The 17,987-nt window shown below is 38.4% G+C and overlaps 1 protein-coding gene across 1 annotated transcript in view; it reads left to right on the forward strand.

Moving 5' to 3' along the window:
* Positions 1-17,987, forward strand: part of UBAC2 (UBA domain containing 2) — a 90,594-nt gene that overhangs the window by 53,911 nt on the left and 18,696 nt on the right. Inside the window, exons 4-6 of the mRNA XM_086481547.1 lie at positions 1,722-1,845; positions 3,733-3,780; positions 17,156-17,401. Of these exons, the coding sequence (XP_086337673.1) occupies positions 1,722-1,845; positions 3,733-3,780; positions 17,156-17,401 (418 nt within the window). The remainder of the gene's footprint in view (positions 1-1,721; positions 1,846-3,732; positions 3,781-17,155; positions 17,402-17,987) is intronic.

Consider the following 17,987-nt stretch of genomic DNA (forward strand, 5'->3'; position numbering starts at 1 on the left):
ACTGTCTACAATGGAAGCACTTCAGATGAAGAATTATTTTTGTATGTAGCACTCTTATAGTTGTGCCTATCAACTCCTACAACTTAAATAACTTGAATTTATTTTAAGAATGTGTTCATGTGTTTATACAGGGTTTTTTGTAAGAAGGATTTAATGCAAAATTGAACATTTTTCAGTAGTTCCTAAGTTAACATTCTCTATACATTCAAGTGCATCTGACTGTGTGTTAAATGGACATTACTAAAAATGTTTGTATGCTTAAACTGTATTTAAGTCCTCAGAGAGGAAGCTTTTCAGCAAACTGAACTTCAAATATAACAAACGAAATGATAACAAAATTCTCTTAAGCCACAGCCCATTAACTGAGTAAAAATAATATTCAAAGGGTTTTTTTTTCATAGCTGTGGGTGTTGCATTTGGCAGTTATTCAGGAAATGTAAGTTTTAATATTCAGACCATCGTTTCACTTAGTATCAGTCCTCTCAGTAGTTCCTCCGGAAGCGAAATGTATTTTTGAAGGACCATTTCAAGTTATTTAGATCCTGGTTTGTGCTGTTTGCAGAATTGCCGCTGAGTATCCTAAGATACCTTTCATATAAAGGCCTGTGGAAACTGCAACTCTTGAAAGTTTTGATAAGCTGGTGAGCAGTGAAAAATTACCCCATGCAGCATCCAGGGCCTGTCAGACACACAAGATGGCACAGAGCCACAGGCGAGGATTCAGCTGGGGGAGATGTGCACTTTGCTGATAGCCTCCCCCTGCCAGCTGCCTGCAGCTTGGTGCCTGGAGGTCACCGCCCCCGCAGCTCTGCCAGTGGAGCAGGTCATGGCTACGTGAAGTGACCTTTTTCTCTTCACCTTCTCCATCCTAGGAAGTACTTTTCTTCTAGGATCTCCCGTATCCATGCCTTCGGCATTGGTTCTGCTGTGGCCTCTCCTGTTGTCTTTAATAGATGGTTTAGTTTTCTGGGTGATTTATCATGACAAACACAGGCTTTGTATCTGGATATACAGATGAAATGCACTAGTTTATGTTCACAAGTTCAATCTAGGTATCATTGTAAAAAGCACTTGAGTCTTAAATTCAATTAAACTGCTTCCAAATGAGGGTTTAGAAACTTAATAAACACCCTGTGCTGTGATTAAGGTGAGTACCCTAAAGAAAGCTAGTTATTTCTAGGGCCGTGGAAGGCACTGGCACAAGGAAGTTAAATCAAACTGTCGATATTCCCATCTTAGATACTGGAGTTATTTGCAATCCTCTAACACCTGAAGCCTGGGTAACTAATAGAAGCTTAACTTCATAAGTGAAGTGGTTCCCATAACCTTTTGGGAAAGGCATGATCCTCACCATTTGTCTGTTTGAATCAAAGACGTTTTGTTCCGATGCAGGAGACTACTGCTGTGCTTTTTCTGTGCTGTACTTTATAGAAACAGTCTGCTAAATATGTTGCCTTCTCTGCTGCCTCCATTTGGAAATAACTCAGTCCTAAACATTTGGAAATAAGATACTTTTTGCCACCTGTTCTTCTTATTTGCTAATTAATCTATTATCCTGAATGCCACAAGTTATCTAATCATTGGTTCCCAAGGAACACCTTTGTTTGCAAGGTGATACTACGTTTTGATTGTTATGTACTTAGGATTAATTACTTTTGATTGATTTACACCAGTGTTGCTAGTATCAATCTTATTAACCATCTGTTTCTTTCTTTTTGTAGCTTGGGTCCTGTGTTTGCGCTGTTTGTACCATTTTATTCCTCCATTCCAAGAGTGCAAGTGGCACAAGTATTAGGCCACTTTTCTATCACAAACAAGACACTGGTCTACATCCTGGGTTTACAGGTATGGTAGGTACTTGCTTGTTCATCTTTTCTGTATATTTCTGTTTCTGTGTGTTCATCTATGAATTTTGACACTTCCACGTGTATGATTCCACATATATTTAGCTAGTGACTGTTCCCGTCGACTAAAATATTCAAAATATGTGTTGCTAGTATGCATTTCTACTTGCTGAAGTGGTGGGCAAGTGACCTGTTCTTCTGTCTGGATTTTCTTGCACAGGAAAATATAATAGAAAGTTCTACAAATTTTGGTGTTTTGGGTCAACAAAATGAACTAGATGAAAATAGATGAAAACAGAACCTGATGTTAAGGCATATGTATCTTTTACCTTTATAATTTGCTTATATTCTTGATTTTGTTTGGTTTTCCCTTGTCTGTTAGAGTTCAAACAAAGCTATAGAATACAGTATTTTTCTATGGTAAGACTGTTGGTAAATAATCAAAGTTTTGGCTGAATTCCACTTTTATGTAAATCAATATTATTTGTATATCAAGCATTACTATGTGACAGGTAATTTAAAATAGTGTAGAGCAGAGCAATATCATGTAGTATTATGTTAAATATGAGAGAAAAAATACAGGTACTTGGTGCAGAAAGGTAGAGGTTGTTCAGAAAAACAACAACAACAAAAAACCCCAGCAGCCTAGAAATGAATGGACGCTCATGTCAGAACCTGAATTGTGAAACAGGAGATGTGCAAACTTATGAGAAATTATACTCATTTTTATATATTACAAGGACTCAAAAATAGCTCTAGCACTAGCAATGGAAAGCACCATAGTTGTATGAGTGTGGCAGAGTATTTTAGAATGAATGTTCAGTTTCAGAATATTTACTAATGCTCCACATGAACATCTCATTCATCCCTTTTGCTGTTCAGCCTTTGGATTCCTTCAGTTTCTCCTCCAGCACCTTATTTTCTTGATCTTGCAGAAATCTCGTTTCCTCTTGTGAACCCATCAATACCACTATTTTTCTGGACTTTGGGAAAGCCGTGGTATTGTCTGAGCAATTTTGCATTGTGTCCTTTGCCTTTTGCTTTCATACACACACCACATCTGATACAGATCATTGCCGTTAGAAATCGCCGGATCTTTCCCTGCTGTGTACAGAACGGTTGCTGCTGTCACACAGAGGCTGAGAGAAAAATCATTTGCCTTCTCCTCATTTGTAAACTCTGCCCTTATCTCAAGTCACTCTTTCCATAGTCAGAAATCTAGAGGGAAGGTGTTCTCATGATTCAGTCAGCATCGTGCAGAACTATTTTAGTAACCAGTATCAGTCTAATTTTCAGCCCATTTTTTCTGTTGGTAATAATCTTCACCAGGTGATTAATCACATACTTTACTAGAAATGATGGGCTGTTGGCTTATCAGGATTAAAAAAAAAATTCACTCCCAACCTATTTTTGTGATTTCATGTCAACAAATATGCCACTGGTGAAAACTTTATTTCTTTAATTTTCATGTTCATGCTTAGTCTCTCCATGATCGCATGTCTTAGAGTTTCACTTGCACTGCCTGCCCCGCTTGGAACTCTTCTCCTGTTGCTGCTGAGTCATTTCCTTTGCTTCAGTCTATCTTTCAGACTTGTTTTTCTGTGCAGCCTATAACTGACATCCTGTTATACTTAGTATGCTATATGAAAATAAAATGTATTGTTCTGTAGAAGGAGAACAATAGTTGGATCTCCCTGTGTTTTTTCCACCTCTGCTACTTCTGGAATACATCTTTTTTTAATGTTAAACTGAATTTTCACAGAGATAAATGTCTGACTTCTCCCATTGTTAAGATAAGTACATAGCCTGTATAATAATACAACATAGTAGTTCAGATAATGACAGCGTTGTAAAATTAAAATTTTAAATCACTGCTCTTGTCTTCTAGCTCTTAACCTCTGGTTCCTACATCTGGATTTTAGCCTTAAGTGGATTGGTAAGTCTTACTGTTTTAAAAATCATGTGTTGCTGTTACGTGTACAATCAGTGCAGTATATTTGGACTCAAAAAGAACAGAAATTACTGAGTGACATTTGTATTTGTGGCAGTAAGTAGAACTTTAACTTCCAAAGGTATAAAGCACTGCCTGGCTGGTAATAAACTGACAGACAATGAAAGAGCTGGTTAGTATTTACAGGGTGCTACTGCTCTCCCTAAAATTAATTTTGCTGCCATATAGCTTTAGATCCACAACTGTAAATTGGGCTACTGAGGAAATGGTAGAAATATTTCCCCTATTGGTTTGGGTTTTGTTTTGTTTTGGTTTTTTTCCGTTTTCAGCAAGCCTCATGCTTTTATTCAAAAAAGGAGCTTTTAACAACTTTGCTCTGAGGATTTTTCGTGTTTTGCTGTTCTCCTAGGACATATGTGGTATAGCTGTTTCTCACAATGCTAGCAGCAGCAAGGGTGCGAAATCACTTTCTTCACACCAGCCAGTTAAAGTCGGTGTGGTCTGTCTTCTTCCTTTCTGACTCTATTCTTAGTATTAAGGCACTTTGTGCTAAAACAGATTGTACTAAATCTTCCAGATTTTTAGATACTGATAAGCTTCTTTTAAAATTTTATAAACTTAGAAATTAAGAGCTCAGATTCTGATTTCTTGGCCCAAAATAATTCTGCTTTCCAAACAGTGAAAGTGCCACTTCTTCCAAAGAAGCTCATTATTAAGTTGACGCAATCTTAAGAACTTAAATTATGCCCTTGTTATTTAGAACCTACCAGTTTGAATTTGTGGTGAGCTCAGAGTGAAACGCCTGTGGATACTTCACATGTTGCTGCTGTAACTCAGCGGTTTGGTCTCTTACCGTTTGCATTGGCTGTTCCAAAATATTCTGTGAGCTCGCAGGTAACTAACAGGAGTGACGGAGCAGTAAGTAGTGAAGTTGGCTCAGCAATTTGGCCTGACCATAACTATAGATGAAAACAGTGCAACTAACAAACCAGAATGTCTCTCTCCTGGAGATCAGCCCAAGCCTCTGTGCCCGCCTAAGGATCTGTGGCTTCCTCCAAACACACTACCCTTCCTGTTACTCTTCTGGCTCTTTTAATAGCCCTTCCTTTTGGACAGGTGTTCATTACAGAGGGAAGGAAAGGAAAGGGAAGAAAAGGAAAGGCATTTTAACTCCCTCTTTCCTGGTGGCAGGAACTGTATGTATACTTGGTTATACAGACTTATAAAGAATGGCTCATATTTTTTTTTTTTATGATGTATTATGCAGTTCTTATTTTAATACCCATTTAATGTACAGTTTTATTCAGCTGTATAATGCAACTTCCTTAGGATTCTTTTTCATAAATGTCCTTTTTTTTTAATTGCAGGTTGACTATGTTTTACATAGGTATAAGTCCATAGAAATAAATTGAGCTCTCTCTGTCACAGGAAGGCTTAAAAAAACTATTTGAAGTTTTCGTATTGCTTCAGTCAGCATGAATTAAATCATCAGTGATGATGTGTTTTCAGTCTCGGTTTTTTCTGCAGCAAGCAGAAAGCTGCACTCTACCATTTCGTCGTAAGTGCTACAATTTGGAAAGAAGTCCATGTTAAAAATTTCAGCCATTTTTTGCACAGCATAGCTGTCACTTCTGTGAATAAGAAATCTCTTTTTCTCTGCTGTTAGAAATAATAATTTGGAATCTTTTGTGAAAACTTGATAAAGGAGCAAATTTTCAGAGTATATTAAATAATCTGAAGAGGGATATGAAACACTATAAAGGCACCTCTTAGTAGTACAAGTGTAGATAGTTGATAACATACATATACGTACAATTACAGAAATACGTAGGTTGTCAAATCAATGTTAAGTCATTCTGGCAACCTATGTATTTTTGTAATTCTTACTACTCTTGACATTTTCTAACGTCCTGTATCTTTGTTAAATCAAATTTTTGTGTATTTGTACCAAAAAGGCTGAGTAAATGCATGAACACCAAATCAGCTAGGTGTGATATTTAGTCACTAGTTCATTGCCTGTTTGACACTTCACTGTCTTTATTTTTAGCTCTAAAGATCACTTAGATACTCGTATAACTGTATATGATGCTGCTCTGCAATTTCGCTTTTGTTGCACTTCTGTTTATGTGGAGTATTAAAATGGATGGTGCCGGCACAATTTCTGAATTGTCAGTTTCCATTTTCTCTTCACCATGTTCCTGGTTTAGGTTTGTTTAAATTCTTGTAATTTATATTTTAACATGTAATGAACACTCTTACACTAAAGGGGTTCTGACTCTCCAGGTACAAGATGTGGTGCTGAGATTGATTTTTGTGTTCATCCTTGCTAATGCTGTTAGACTTCCCTGTGAATTCCAGGCAGAGTGTAGAGCAACTGGGAATTGTACTGCTTTGAGTTCTTGTTTTCAGTGGTTTTGAGGGGCACACATTACAGAAATGTGTTTGTATGTGTGTATGAGTCCATGTATGCAGGTAGGCATTGATGTGATGTGCCTGGTGATTAGGGAATTTTAGGCAATGTGTAGTTTGACACAGCATTGTTCTCAGTTAAGGAGATTACAGCACATGTTTTGTTATTGGGATACAAATGGTCTACTGTGTCTGTCTTTGCCATAAGGTATATCTTCCTAGATCTGTAATTTTGAATCAACATAGGAATACACTCTTAAAGGCAGCTTCTTCACTCTGCAGATGAAACTGGAGTACCTCTCAGTTATCATTCTTTTAGTATGTCAGTATGGGCCTGGTAATTTCAGTTACTGGTATGTTGTGTAAAACATGCTGTTTAAATACGTGAAGTTTATTTACAAAAAAGGGAGAATTTAAGAAGTAGACTATAAACAAATCCACAGATCTGATGTAATCAGTAATCTGTAATGTTATTCTTACTATAATTTATGAGACTAATTTAGTTTTGCCAGGTATATACCATACTTGGTACATACAGTCCAGGTTTGTTTCTTATGATAGGGGTTTTTTATGTCATAAAATTAGGAAACTTCATATTAGGGTTGCAGATGTATCATGAAAGTCATACAACCTACTTCCATTTCACTTTAAGCCAGAAATTCTTTTAATAGTTGTTTGCAGAAATGCTTCCATATAATGCGTATCACTTAGTTTAGTGAGGGCCAGAAAGTTTCCTTACTATTTTTTTCTTTAAAACAGGCAAAACACCTTAGAAAATGTTATCTGCTTGAATGTTTTATTGGATGCATACATATAAACCCATCTTCTCTCCCTTCTTCCCCCCTCCTTTAAAATCTGTTGGGTTCTCAGCTTGCATTTCTCATTGCTATACTCTTGCCAGATTCAAATTTGAAGGGCATGTCAAGACTTACTCAATCATAGCTAGAGCATACCTGCTTCAAGAAGTAAGCTCAGATTGGTACCAGCAGATGAAATATTCCCGCTGGGACACGTAGTTCCCTCCACTCATTAGTGTAATGTCGTCATCATACAGATCACACGCCGGGATTTCTGCTAACCGTGTCGCTAGGGCTATGTTTCATAGGGGAAAGGTATTTTTCAGGCCCTTTCTGTGATTTTAGTATTGTAGCCTCTTTCTTCTTATCTAGTGTCATTTGTTTATTTGTTTGCAAGGTGACCTGCATTGCATAAAGTTCAAAATTTGGAATGCCCCAGGTCTTGAGCTGCCTTGAATTTGTGTAGAGTTGAGCTCAAACCTTAGGAAATTGAGATTGTCTTAACCTTACAAATGGTGACATTTCTAAAACCCTGTTTACTTTGCAGATTTCGCTAAGCCAAATGCAACAGCCTTGTGCTTTATTTCTGTGCTACACTGTGATTTACTTTTCTCGGGTTGTACGAAAGTTGTGCTTCTTACATACCATAGATATTGGAAAACTGGAGAGAATTGGTAATTTAGAGCATGTACTTTAAAGGCGTAAGGATAAGATAGAAAGTTCAGACAGTGTTGAGTGCTTGGTTTTAATTTCAGTTCTGATTTTTGAGTGCTTTGGTTCTTATTCATAATTTTGAAGTTGCGAACTTGGTTTTATATAGACTACAGATATCTGTTGTTAAATGCTCCCAAGCATACTTTTGATTGTTTTGAGTTTTGTTTGTTAAGAACTTTATTCACCCTTTCTGTTTGTTATTCATTCAGCTGAGGTGTTTTTCTGTAGTGAATTCCTGTCCTTTAGGATCAGCATTTATAGGATAAGGTGTGATTGGGCTGGGGAGCAAAATACTTAAACCAGACTTTCACTTTTTTAGTTCTTGTCTTTAAAAACATCATATAGTTCCTATCTGATCAGACCCAAGAATAATTTATTTTCTTGTTATTATTCTTCCTCTTCCACAACTTTCTTAATTGATTTTGAACATTCCTTACTGAATTCTTTCTGTTGTTTTAAAAAATGTTTTGAAGGGAATACAGAAGCATTTGTATTAACTTACAGTGCAGTACTCTCATTTAAAATATCATCCCTTCTACATACCTACAACTAGTATTAAATATGTGCTGACTTTCTTGAAGAGAATCTTTGATCAGAGCCTGATAATGTAGTATGCAGTTACCTCCACATTCATGTCCTGCCATGCGTCCTTCTTCGTCCTACAGTTAGTCTGGACATCCTCCAGTCATCTACATTTAGTCTTTATGTAGATCTTTAGTCAATGTCAAAATATGATATTCCTTGATTTCTTTGTAATTGTGTAATTATAAATGGTGATTCAGGTAATTCTAGTTAAATGCCTTGTGGTAGTGCTTTGGTGACACAGAATAGAGTCAGTCTAATAGGACTGAGTTTGGATAATTTTAAAAAATACAAGAAAGCTATGCATTAATTGTTTTTTCAATGCATTATTTGCATTGGAGTTCAAGGTAGATAAAATTGTTTGCAAAAACTGAAATAACATTTTTAATTCATTTTTTTAAATTTGGAATTGTGAAAAGCTATAGTGAAGGCAAAACTTACTAGAAGTATGAAATTTAAATAAAACAATATTAAGAAATAATTAAATTATGTGTTACTGTTTTGAATACTGTTACTGTGTAAAGTAAAATCTAGTGCACTCAATAACATTAGTAGCACTTCAAAAATGTCTTATTGCTATTTTTTTGTCTTGAGCTTGTTTTCACACAAACGCCTGGTAACAGACTACTTCACAGTGCATTTCTAACTTGAAAAATTCACTCAAAAGGGGGATATCCCTAACAGTGTCTTTTAAACTTCAGATAGTTTTATAAGTTTATTGTGGCTTTCTCATTGATTATTTTTACTTATTTGTTTAAGTCTTTAGTTTTGTGAAAACATTGAGTGATCACAGGGGGATGAATTTTTATCATTCTCAGTAGCAAGAAACATAATTTTTAGAAGAAATAACTAAAACTAAAATTTGAATAAATCCAAGAATGCAGGTTATTTGAAGGTTACCTGCTGGTGTCTTTTCTTTAATTGCAACTGGTGTTTGAACCTTTGTATTTGAAATAAGTGTGCCTGGTTGGAGCTGTAACTGCCACTGGCTGTTCAGCTAAGGCTGAGCATATGGGCCATTGGTGCAGTGGGCCAAAACGTCATTTTCAGCTGATTAGTCATTGTCATTGACCACACCATCAAGAAATCCCATTAAACACCACTCTGAAGATGTATTGGGCTGCTCTATTAGAGCTGTGCTTGCTCTGCCTACTTCATGAGCTGGGTTTTCTAGCTCAGGCTTGAGCACCACACTAGGTCCTGTTTTGCCTGTCAGCAAAGGTCCTGTATACACACCTACCCCTGTAACAAAGTGCTATAGCGGTCTTTATACTACAGCTAGATCATGTTGCACATTATCGAGGATTATGTTCTAAAAACTGCAACAAAAGGTTTTACTGTGTAAAAGATGTGAAAAAAAAAAAAATTGACAAGGATAAAATTTCAAGACCTGATGTTCAAAATGAAAGCACCAGTACTACAGGGTCTTTTTTGGATTATATGGATGACTCCAGCTCTTTTTCAGGAAAGTTTGTAAAGATGCAGAATGTTGTCCTGGTTTGAGCCAAAATGGAACTAATTATGTTCAGTGATTTTACTTGTCAGTTAAGTCTCTTCTGAGTAACTGCACTTTCTGAAATCAACAGCATGTTTTTCCAGACAGTGACTGCATCTAGTAGTGGTAACTCTTCATGTTTATAGTTCATACCAAGGAATGGTATGCAGAAAGGCTCTTGCTTATACTTGCTCCTGTAGCACCCATGGTCACTGCTAAGTCTTGTACTCCGTGTTGGGGTGCTGGAAGTGAAAAGGGTCGCAAGCACATAAAAAGGTTGCACCTGGCCTAAGCTGACAACACTTACTCCTGCATCAGTTAAAGCATCTGAGAAGAAAAGTGGTTGATTCATCTGCCTTACAGGGGATGTTAGTGTGGAAGTGAGGTCGTAATTGTTTGTGGAGGAGGGAGATGCAGATATTTGCAATTCTGGAAGAAGGAGAAGTTAGTGGGAAAGGAGAACAGAAGGTAATAAATGTGTCGTAAGATGCTTTCTCTTTATATTCACAGCTTTTGAGATCCTGTAGTTTTCAGTTTGTATTCAAAGTTTTCAGTTTCTCTCTCAGATCTGACGAAGAGTTTGTGTGCCCAAAGTCTGCTTTACTTGGTCAGCTGTGCCAGCTGGTTCAGTAAGAGGTAGATTGCTTCTATCAAGCTTTTCTAGCCTGTACATGTGCACCATCATGGCTTCAGTGTTCAGTTGTTTAGAGAGGGCATCCATGAGAGTAATTCAGCTGCGCGTGTACTTTGGAGACATCTGCCATAGGGTGAGTCACATCTTAACAGTGCCCGTTTCTCTCTGTTGACTATGAAACCAACTTTAAACAACCAGCTCATAAGTAGGCTTGTAAATTACAGATGTCTACGTTGGGGCAGCTAAATCCAATCATGATCTTTTTTGTAAAGAGGTTTGATTAACTATATGATGACAATCAGCTGCAGAACTGTAGCAGAGACCTGAGGGAATCTATCCTTAGGTTATAAGTACAAGTTAAGAATAGGTGTACTGTGCTGAAATGGCAGTGCAGTCATGCTTGCACATACAGAAAGAATGATTGAGATCTGATAGTGACTGCACCTGACCAGTGAAGATAGCATTGATGGACTCTGAAGAAAAAAAATTCAAGGTATCTGGGAAATTTATAAGCCCAGTCAACTGGGAAGGGAGCTGAAGAGAATTGGTTTATTATTATTATTATTATGATTATGATTATTATGTGGTTTTTTCTGTCAAGCTAACTATTGCAGAAGGCTGTTTACACTCTTAATAACTGTTTCCGCAAAGAAAACCCAAACAAAATAATCTGTTGTCTTACAATTACATTGCAGGCTATAATGACAAGTTGAAAGGACACGTGTAGTGGTTGTATTTGTTGACTGATTTTCACACAATCCCTCTTGGTTTGATAAATGTGTTTCTCTAATCAAAGTAAATACAGAATCTTGACACAAACTTTAACCCCTTGTTTTGATTCTACTTGTATAGAATTTAGACCATACAAAGCATAAGGCAGGTAAAATAGGTATAAAACTGTCAGTTCACCTTAAGAATACTGCTATTTGTTTTCAATTTGTTGATGTCTGAAAATAGAAAAAGTCTTGAATACATATGATTAATACATTTAAATTATTCAGAACAAAGTAATTGAGTATTTGCTGTCAAGTTCTAACCATTAGGCAAAATAATTTTCAACATAGAATCATAGAACAGTTTTGGTTGGAAGAGACCTTCAAGATCATCGAGTCCAACCTTTGTCCTACCTCTACCAACACCACTAAACCATGTCCCTAAGTACAACATCTACCCGTCTCTTAAACACCTCCAGGGATGGTGACTCCACCCCCTCCCTGGGCAGGCTGTTCCAATGCCTGACAGCCCTTTCAGTAAAGAAATTCTTCCTAATATCCAGCCTAAACCTCCCCTGGTGCAGCTTAAGGCCATTTCCCCTTGTTCTATCACTTATTACTAGGGAGAAGAGACTGGCTACCACCTCACTACAACCTCCTTTCAGGTAGTTGTAGAGAGCAAAAAGGTCTCCCCTCAGCCTTTCTTCTCCAGGCTAAACAGCCCCAGATCCCTCAGTCATCCTCATATGAGACATGCTCCAAATCCTTTACTAGCTTGGTAGCCCACCTCCGTACCCTCTCCAGCACCTCAACGTCCTTCTTGGAGAGAGGCGCCCAAAACTGGACACAGTACTCAAAGTGCGGCCTCACCAAAGCCGAGTACAGGGGAATGATCACCTCCCTGCTCCTGCTGACAACACTATTCCTGATAGAGGCCAGGATGCTGTTGGCCTTCTCGGCCACCTGAGCACACTGCTGGCTCATATTCAGTCGGCTGTCAGTCAACACTCCCAGGTCCCTCTCTGCCTGGCAGCTCTCCAGCCACTCCTCCCCAGGCCTGTAGTGCTGCTGGGGTTTGTTGTGGCCGAAGTGCAGGACCCGGCACTTGGCCTTGTTGTAACTCATGGAATTGGCCTTGGCCCAGGGATCCAGCCTATCTAGATCCCTCTGTAGGGATTCCCTACCCTCAAGCAGATCAACACTTCCACCCAGCTTGGTGTCATCTGCAAACTTACTAAGGGTGCACTCCATCCCCAGTCCTTGATAAAATGTTAAACAGGAGTGGCCCCTTTCTGAGCCCTGGGGGACACCACTCATGACCAGCCGCTGACTGGATTTAACTCCATTGACCAAACTCTCTGGACTCAGCCATCCAACTAGTCTTTCACCCAGCAAAGCTTACGCCCATCCAAGCCATGAGCAGTCAATTTCTCTAGGAGAACGCTGTGGGGAAACAATGTCAAATGCCTTACTAAAGTCGAGGTAGATGACATCCACAGCCTTTCCCTCATCCAACAAGTGGGTCACCCTGTCATAGAAGATCAGGTTTGTTAAACAGGACTTGCCCTTCATAAACCAAATTTTCATTTCATAAACATAATTTTCTACACCAGTCTGTACTGTTTTTTCAGTTTGATTTCCTTTCTTAGAGTTAATAAAGTACAGTGATTTTAAATATCTCAGTTAGTAGTGGAGCATATGTGTCTGTCATGTGAAATATTGGAGAGCTTCCATGTTTGGTTTTCCTAATGTAAAAGAGAAACTACAGCTACTTCCTTTTTTAAAAAAGTGTACAACTTCAGAGGGACATCAGGGAAGGGGAGAGGAACTTGGGCTTTATACAGGGGCAGGAAGAGGACCATGTAGTAAGACATGTTGTTAAGAAACTGAAAAAATGTAAGCACACTTTTCTTCTGCAGACAATTTTCAGCATAATTAATTTCCTCTGCTTAGCATTATGCCTCATATGATATGATGGATGAGGTTGTAGGTTGTGATGGTGTGACTAACAGAAAACAACTAAGATGTATTTTTTGTTGCCAGCCAATTAAATTCTCCATTCTAACAACATGAACTTAACTGCAACATCTTTCTACGGTGACTTTATTAGAGCCTGAAATACTCTGGAGGCTTATCTGTTTGGGGGAGGTAGCCCTTTAACGTGATGTACAGTGCTGAAGTTGGGATATAATGGGATCATCTTATCTTCATTGAACAAAGTTGCTTTAGTTTCTTAAACACTAGAAATCCCCTATGTGTCTCTAACAAAATCAGTGTAAAAAGTTACTTTATACTTTGGCAAAGCTTGGGGTTTTTTGAATTGTATATGTCAAGTTTGCATATGAACCGGCTGAAGAGGAAGTTCTTTGGAAATACTTGACATTAAGATAAATGTATGACACTAAACCAGACTGAATCACAAGACCTATTTTAACTACAAAGGTCTCCATTCTGGGTTTATTGGAAATATACAAATAGGGATCTCTTCCTCACTAGATGAAACTTCTTGAAAAGTTGTTAAAACTGAGCAGAGCATTTAAAGTTTCGTATACTTCCATCTAATAGCTTTATAATTGGAGTAGTAAATCAAGGGAGAGAGAAAGGGGAGTGGCACTGAAATCCTAACAGATGTGGAGGTAACAAGGTGGATTGCCAGTGTACACTTGGTGCTCTTCACCGCTGAGTCTTTCCTTCCATCTGTTTATACTTGTGAAGAATTGCATTCTCACACAATTGCTCTGAACAATTACTGGTCCACAGTTAGTTTCTTGGCAACTATATGTAGAAGATATGCATCTCTTCTGCTCGTTCCATGCGGTCTTGTCTTGTTCCTTCACCAGACGCTTTTTATTTTAGATTTCACTGCGAACTTTATATTGTCTGACTTCTCCACTTCCTACTCTGTGAGGTCCACACAGAAGTCCACACATTTGGTTGTGCAATGAGTTTCTCTCTAAGGCAGGACAAGGAGGGGCCAAGACACTAGTCTGCTGTTGAGAAGCAGCAAGGAAAGAGAAGACAGCCTACTTCAACTGGTGCATTGGCTATAGACCAGGCGTGCTACTCCAGTGAGCTCGGTAAAGCCAGGAAGACAGATGGGAGTCATGTGGATGAGTGACACACTCAGTGCTGCCATTCTCCATTTTAAGTGTCCATAAACTTTTAACCTTATAAAGCCTTTTCTTCTGATTAAATGCCCTGTAATGACTTGCTCTCTACAACTACCTGAAAGGAGGTTGTAACAAGGTAGGTGTCATTCTCTTTTCACAAACGACAGGAGGAAATGGCCTCAAGTTGCACCAGGAGAAGTTTAGGTTGGACGTTAGGAAGAATTTCTTCACAGAAAGGGTTGTCGTATGTTGGAACAGGCTGCCCAGGGAAGTGATTGAGTTGCCATCTCTGGAGATATTTAAAAGACATGTAGACGTGGTGCTTAGGGACATGTTTAGTGGTGCACTTGGCAGTGTTAGGTTAACAGTTGGACTTGGTGGTGTTAAGGGTCTTTTCCAACCTAAATGATTCTATGGTTCTATGACTAGCCATCTGTACTTAGAAAAATAATGATAATGCTTTAACTGATGCAGCTGCTAGTTGGTGCTTGCAGTACACTTTCCCTTCTGAGACAAACAAGTAACAAAGTACTGACACTGAAGACGTGCTGCTGCTATCTCTTTGCTATATTTTCTATCTTGTGTTGATAAGAGAATGATTCTGTTTGTGGTTAATGTGTTCAGACACGTGTCAAGATTTGTCATGCATTCAGGGAAATGTAGATTTTCCTATAACCACTTGCTTTGTTTTGTTCTTGTGACTTTTTGAACCTGTTCAAGATTTAGGGTGCCCTGAAAACATTAGACCTTATCAAAGGACTGTAGGTGATAAGAGTAAGAAGAGATCATTAGCTGGGAGGGACATTTGGAAGAAGTGAGGGAATGCTGGTGTGGTGTTGGACAAAGTCTTTTGAGCGGGAGCACTTTCCCTGCCTGGTTACACCTGCGCAACCAGGAATGCAGAATCCCTGGGACGAAAGAGGGGGCCTGACTCCATAGCTAACGATATGAGGTGGGAGGAAGGAACATAATCTATAGGTTCTGGTGCTGCCTGTGCATTTTGCATCTAAGAAATCATCAGATTAAATGTATATGTGGTATTTGCAACCTGGTTCAGTAATTCTTGCTCCCCAAAAAAGTCACCTTCCTGGTAGCCCTACAATCTAGGTTTTCTTGCATGAGGAGCCTATCTACATGACTCTCTTAGGACCAGGTAGGTGGTTAGCTTCTGAGGAACCTTCTTGCTGGGTGGATACAAGTACTACATACGAAAAGTAGATGAATTGCAGAAGTGATACAAATTTTCCTCCACTTCTTTGGCAATTACAGTTGTATATTAGTTTCCAGTTGATGTGCGCAGGTTTTGGTTGTGGGCTTACAGTCATCTGGAAGTTTCACTAGAGCTGAGGAAAGAATTTCCGAGTTCATGAAGAAGCTTCTGTTACTGTGCCTTGTGATTCCTGGAGTCCAGTCAGGACCTTTCTTTGAATACAGAAAATTTTCGTTAAAGGCAGCCTTCACTATTATCTCTGGAAGGCCGGAGATTATGGCCTTCCTCTTATCCCATCCCGTTTACATCCTTCCTCATAGCATGAAAAGATTGAAGGGGTTAAGTGTAGTTTAAAACCATTCTGTGTCATTTTACAATGGTAGCCTGTGTTTTGTGTTACATCCAACCCTGACACAGTCATAAAATGAAAGCAGAATAAAATGAAAATCAGTGTTTCCCAAAGCAGAATGTATTTTTGTGAAAAGTCTCATTATCTCACTGGATAATTAACAATAAACTTGTAAATAATCTGAAAAATATCCCCGTCCCAAAGAATGTTGCATTTTCCTATACTATCTCCCTTTGTATATGCAGCAGTGCATTTGGTATGTTTATACAAATGTCAGTGAGAAAAAATAAATATCCCCAAATCAGTAGCCCAGATGTGGAGTTTATACTTCGCTTCTAGCATAATTGCATTGTTTGGGTATGTTTGCAGATATTTTTTTTTTTGCTTCATATCTCTTCCTGTTCATTTCACTGTGTTATAATAGTGTAAATTTTGTGGCATAACAGAAAATAAATTGTCACAAATACTGAAATGTGGCATAAAGCAGAATGCAGACTCCGAGTTAGTGCAAGAACTTTGTCCTTCCTGCTGGACCACTTTGGGCTCAAGTGCTAGGGCTTCATAACGGGCTGAGTGATGACTGTAGATCATTTATGGGGCAAATGGATTTTTGTTGCTTCTCCTGAATCTGAAATGAAATCAAGCCCCAAGGCAAGCACAAGTGTGAATGCTGGGAATCGGTATTTTTCTTATGGGTGGCAGAATGGTGTCACAAAAATTGGCTTTTTTCAGTATCACAGTTTTTAGTGAACTGGGTTTTGAACTTTTCTTTTTTTTTTTTCTCCTAGAAGGTAGATGGGATTCTTTTGGACTAAGTCTGTGCACACTCTTAGATTTAACTTTGGATCAGCTGATTTGCTTTTGTTTTTACTAGAAGATGAGACTTGGGTGGTGGGGGCAGAAGCCTTAAGGGTGTTGTTTTTTTAAGGAGTGTTTACAATACTTCAGCATCCTCAGGGGCAGCCTTAATCTTCTCAGGTCAGCATGCAGCATACTCTGACCAGTTCCTTTACTAGAAATGAAAAATTTGTTTGAATTTTGACCTGAGAAAGCATCACTTGATTTGGACTCAAATTCTGAAACAAACAAAAACCCCCAAGCAGCTCTCTGAGTCACACAGGCAATGCAGTACAGAGATTTTAGAAAGTAATAGTCTATAGTTGTAGGGAAGTTGGAGGTAAAGAAATCCCCTATTCTTTCTCTGGTTCTTAACTGAGAACCCTGGGTAAACAATAAAAGGTGCTTTAAAAGACAGAAATACGAACTGCTATCTACAGCTAAATACAAATTAAATTTGGTGTATTTTTTTGTTTGGTTGTTTTTTTAACATTTAATTTTTGGTTTTAGGTTTCTGGGATTTGCTACAATAGCAGTATATTAAAAGTTCATCAAATTCTTTGTGTACCCAGCTGGGTAGCAAAGGTATTTTCTTGGACTCTTGAACCAATCTTCTCATCTGCGGAACCAACAAATGAAGTTCGAGTGGGAATGGGAGCAACAGTTGATATCCAGAGGCAGCAGAGAATGGAGTTACTGGATCGCCAAATCATGATGTCTCAGGTTGCCCAAATGAGGCGGCAAAGGCAGCAGCAGGTATTGATATACATTCTGTAAGGATTATATTAAGTTGTGGGAAAAATACGGTTTATTGGTTCATGTATCTTTTGTGATTCTTGCTTCTTAAAAATAGTGGATTTCTTTATTCTTCTCCATCAGTCTTCCATACACTGTTGTCCTGACGTCAATTACAGGGACTTTCTGTTTGCTGTGTTTAATGCTCTTGGTTTATTTCTTTATTGGATAGAATAGAAGAGACTTTTTATTTTCTCTGTTTTAGTCAAACCAGCAAATGCAGATACTTGCGTACTTTGCATTGTAGGGCGGTAAAACAAGGCAGACGGTGTCTGAATTCACTTTTTCCTGTATCTTGGTTGTATGTGTTACTACTCTGTCAAACCTAGTGGACAACATAGGTAGGCCTTGCATTGCTCTATGTGAATATATATTGCTCATAATTTAATCACATTTGAGGTCTTTGCTGAGTTTCCTCTGCCTGAAACACAGCTCTGTACTGATACACAAGTTCTCATTGTGTTCAAGGTAATGTAGTGCAAGTAGATATAGCTATGTTGCCATTAATATGTTGCCAGAATTAGAGGTGTGATGGCATAAAGGTTTG

Source organism: Leptosomus discolor, chromosome 1, assembly GCF_034619465.1.
Source record: "Leptosomus discolor isolate bLepDis1 chromosome 1, bLepDis1.hap2, whole genome shotgun sequence".
Lineage (NCBI taxonomy): Eukaryota > Metazoa > Chordata > Aves > Leptosomiformes > Leptosomidae > Leptosomus > Leptosomus discolor.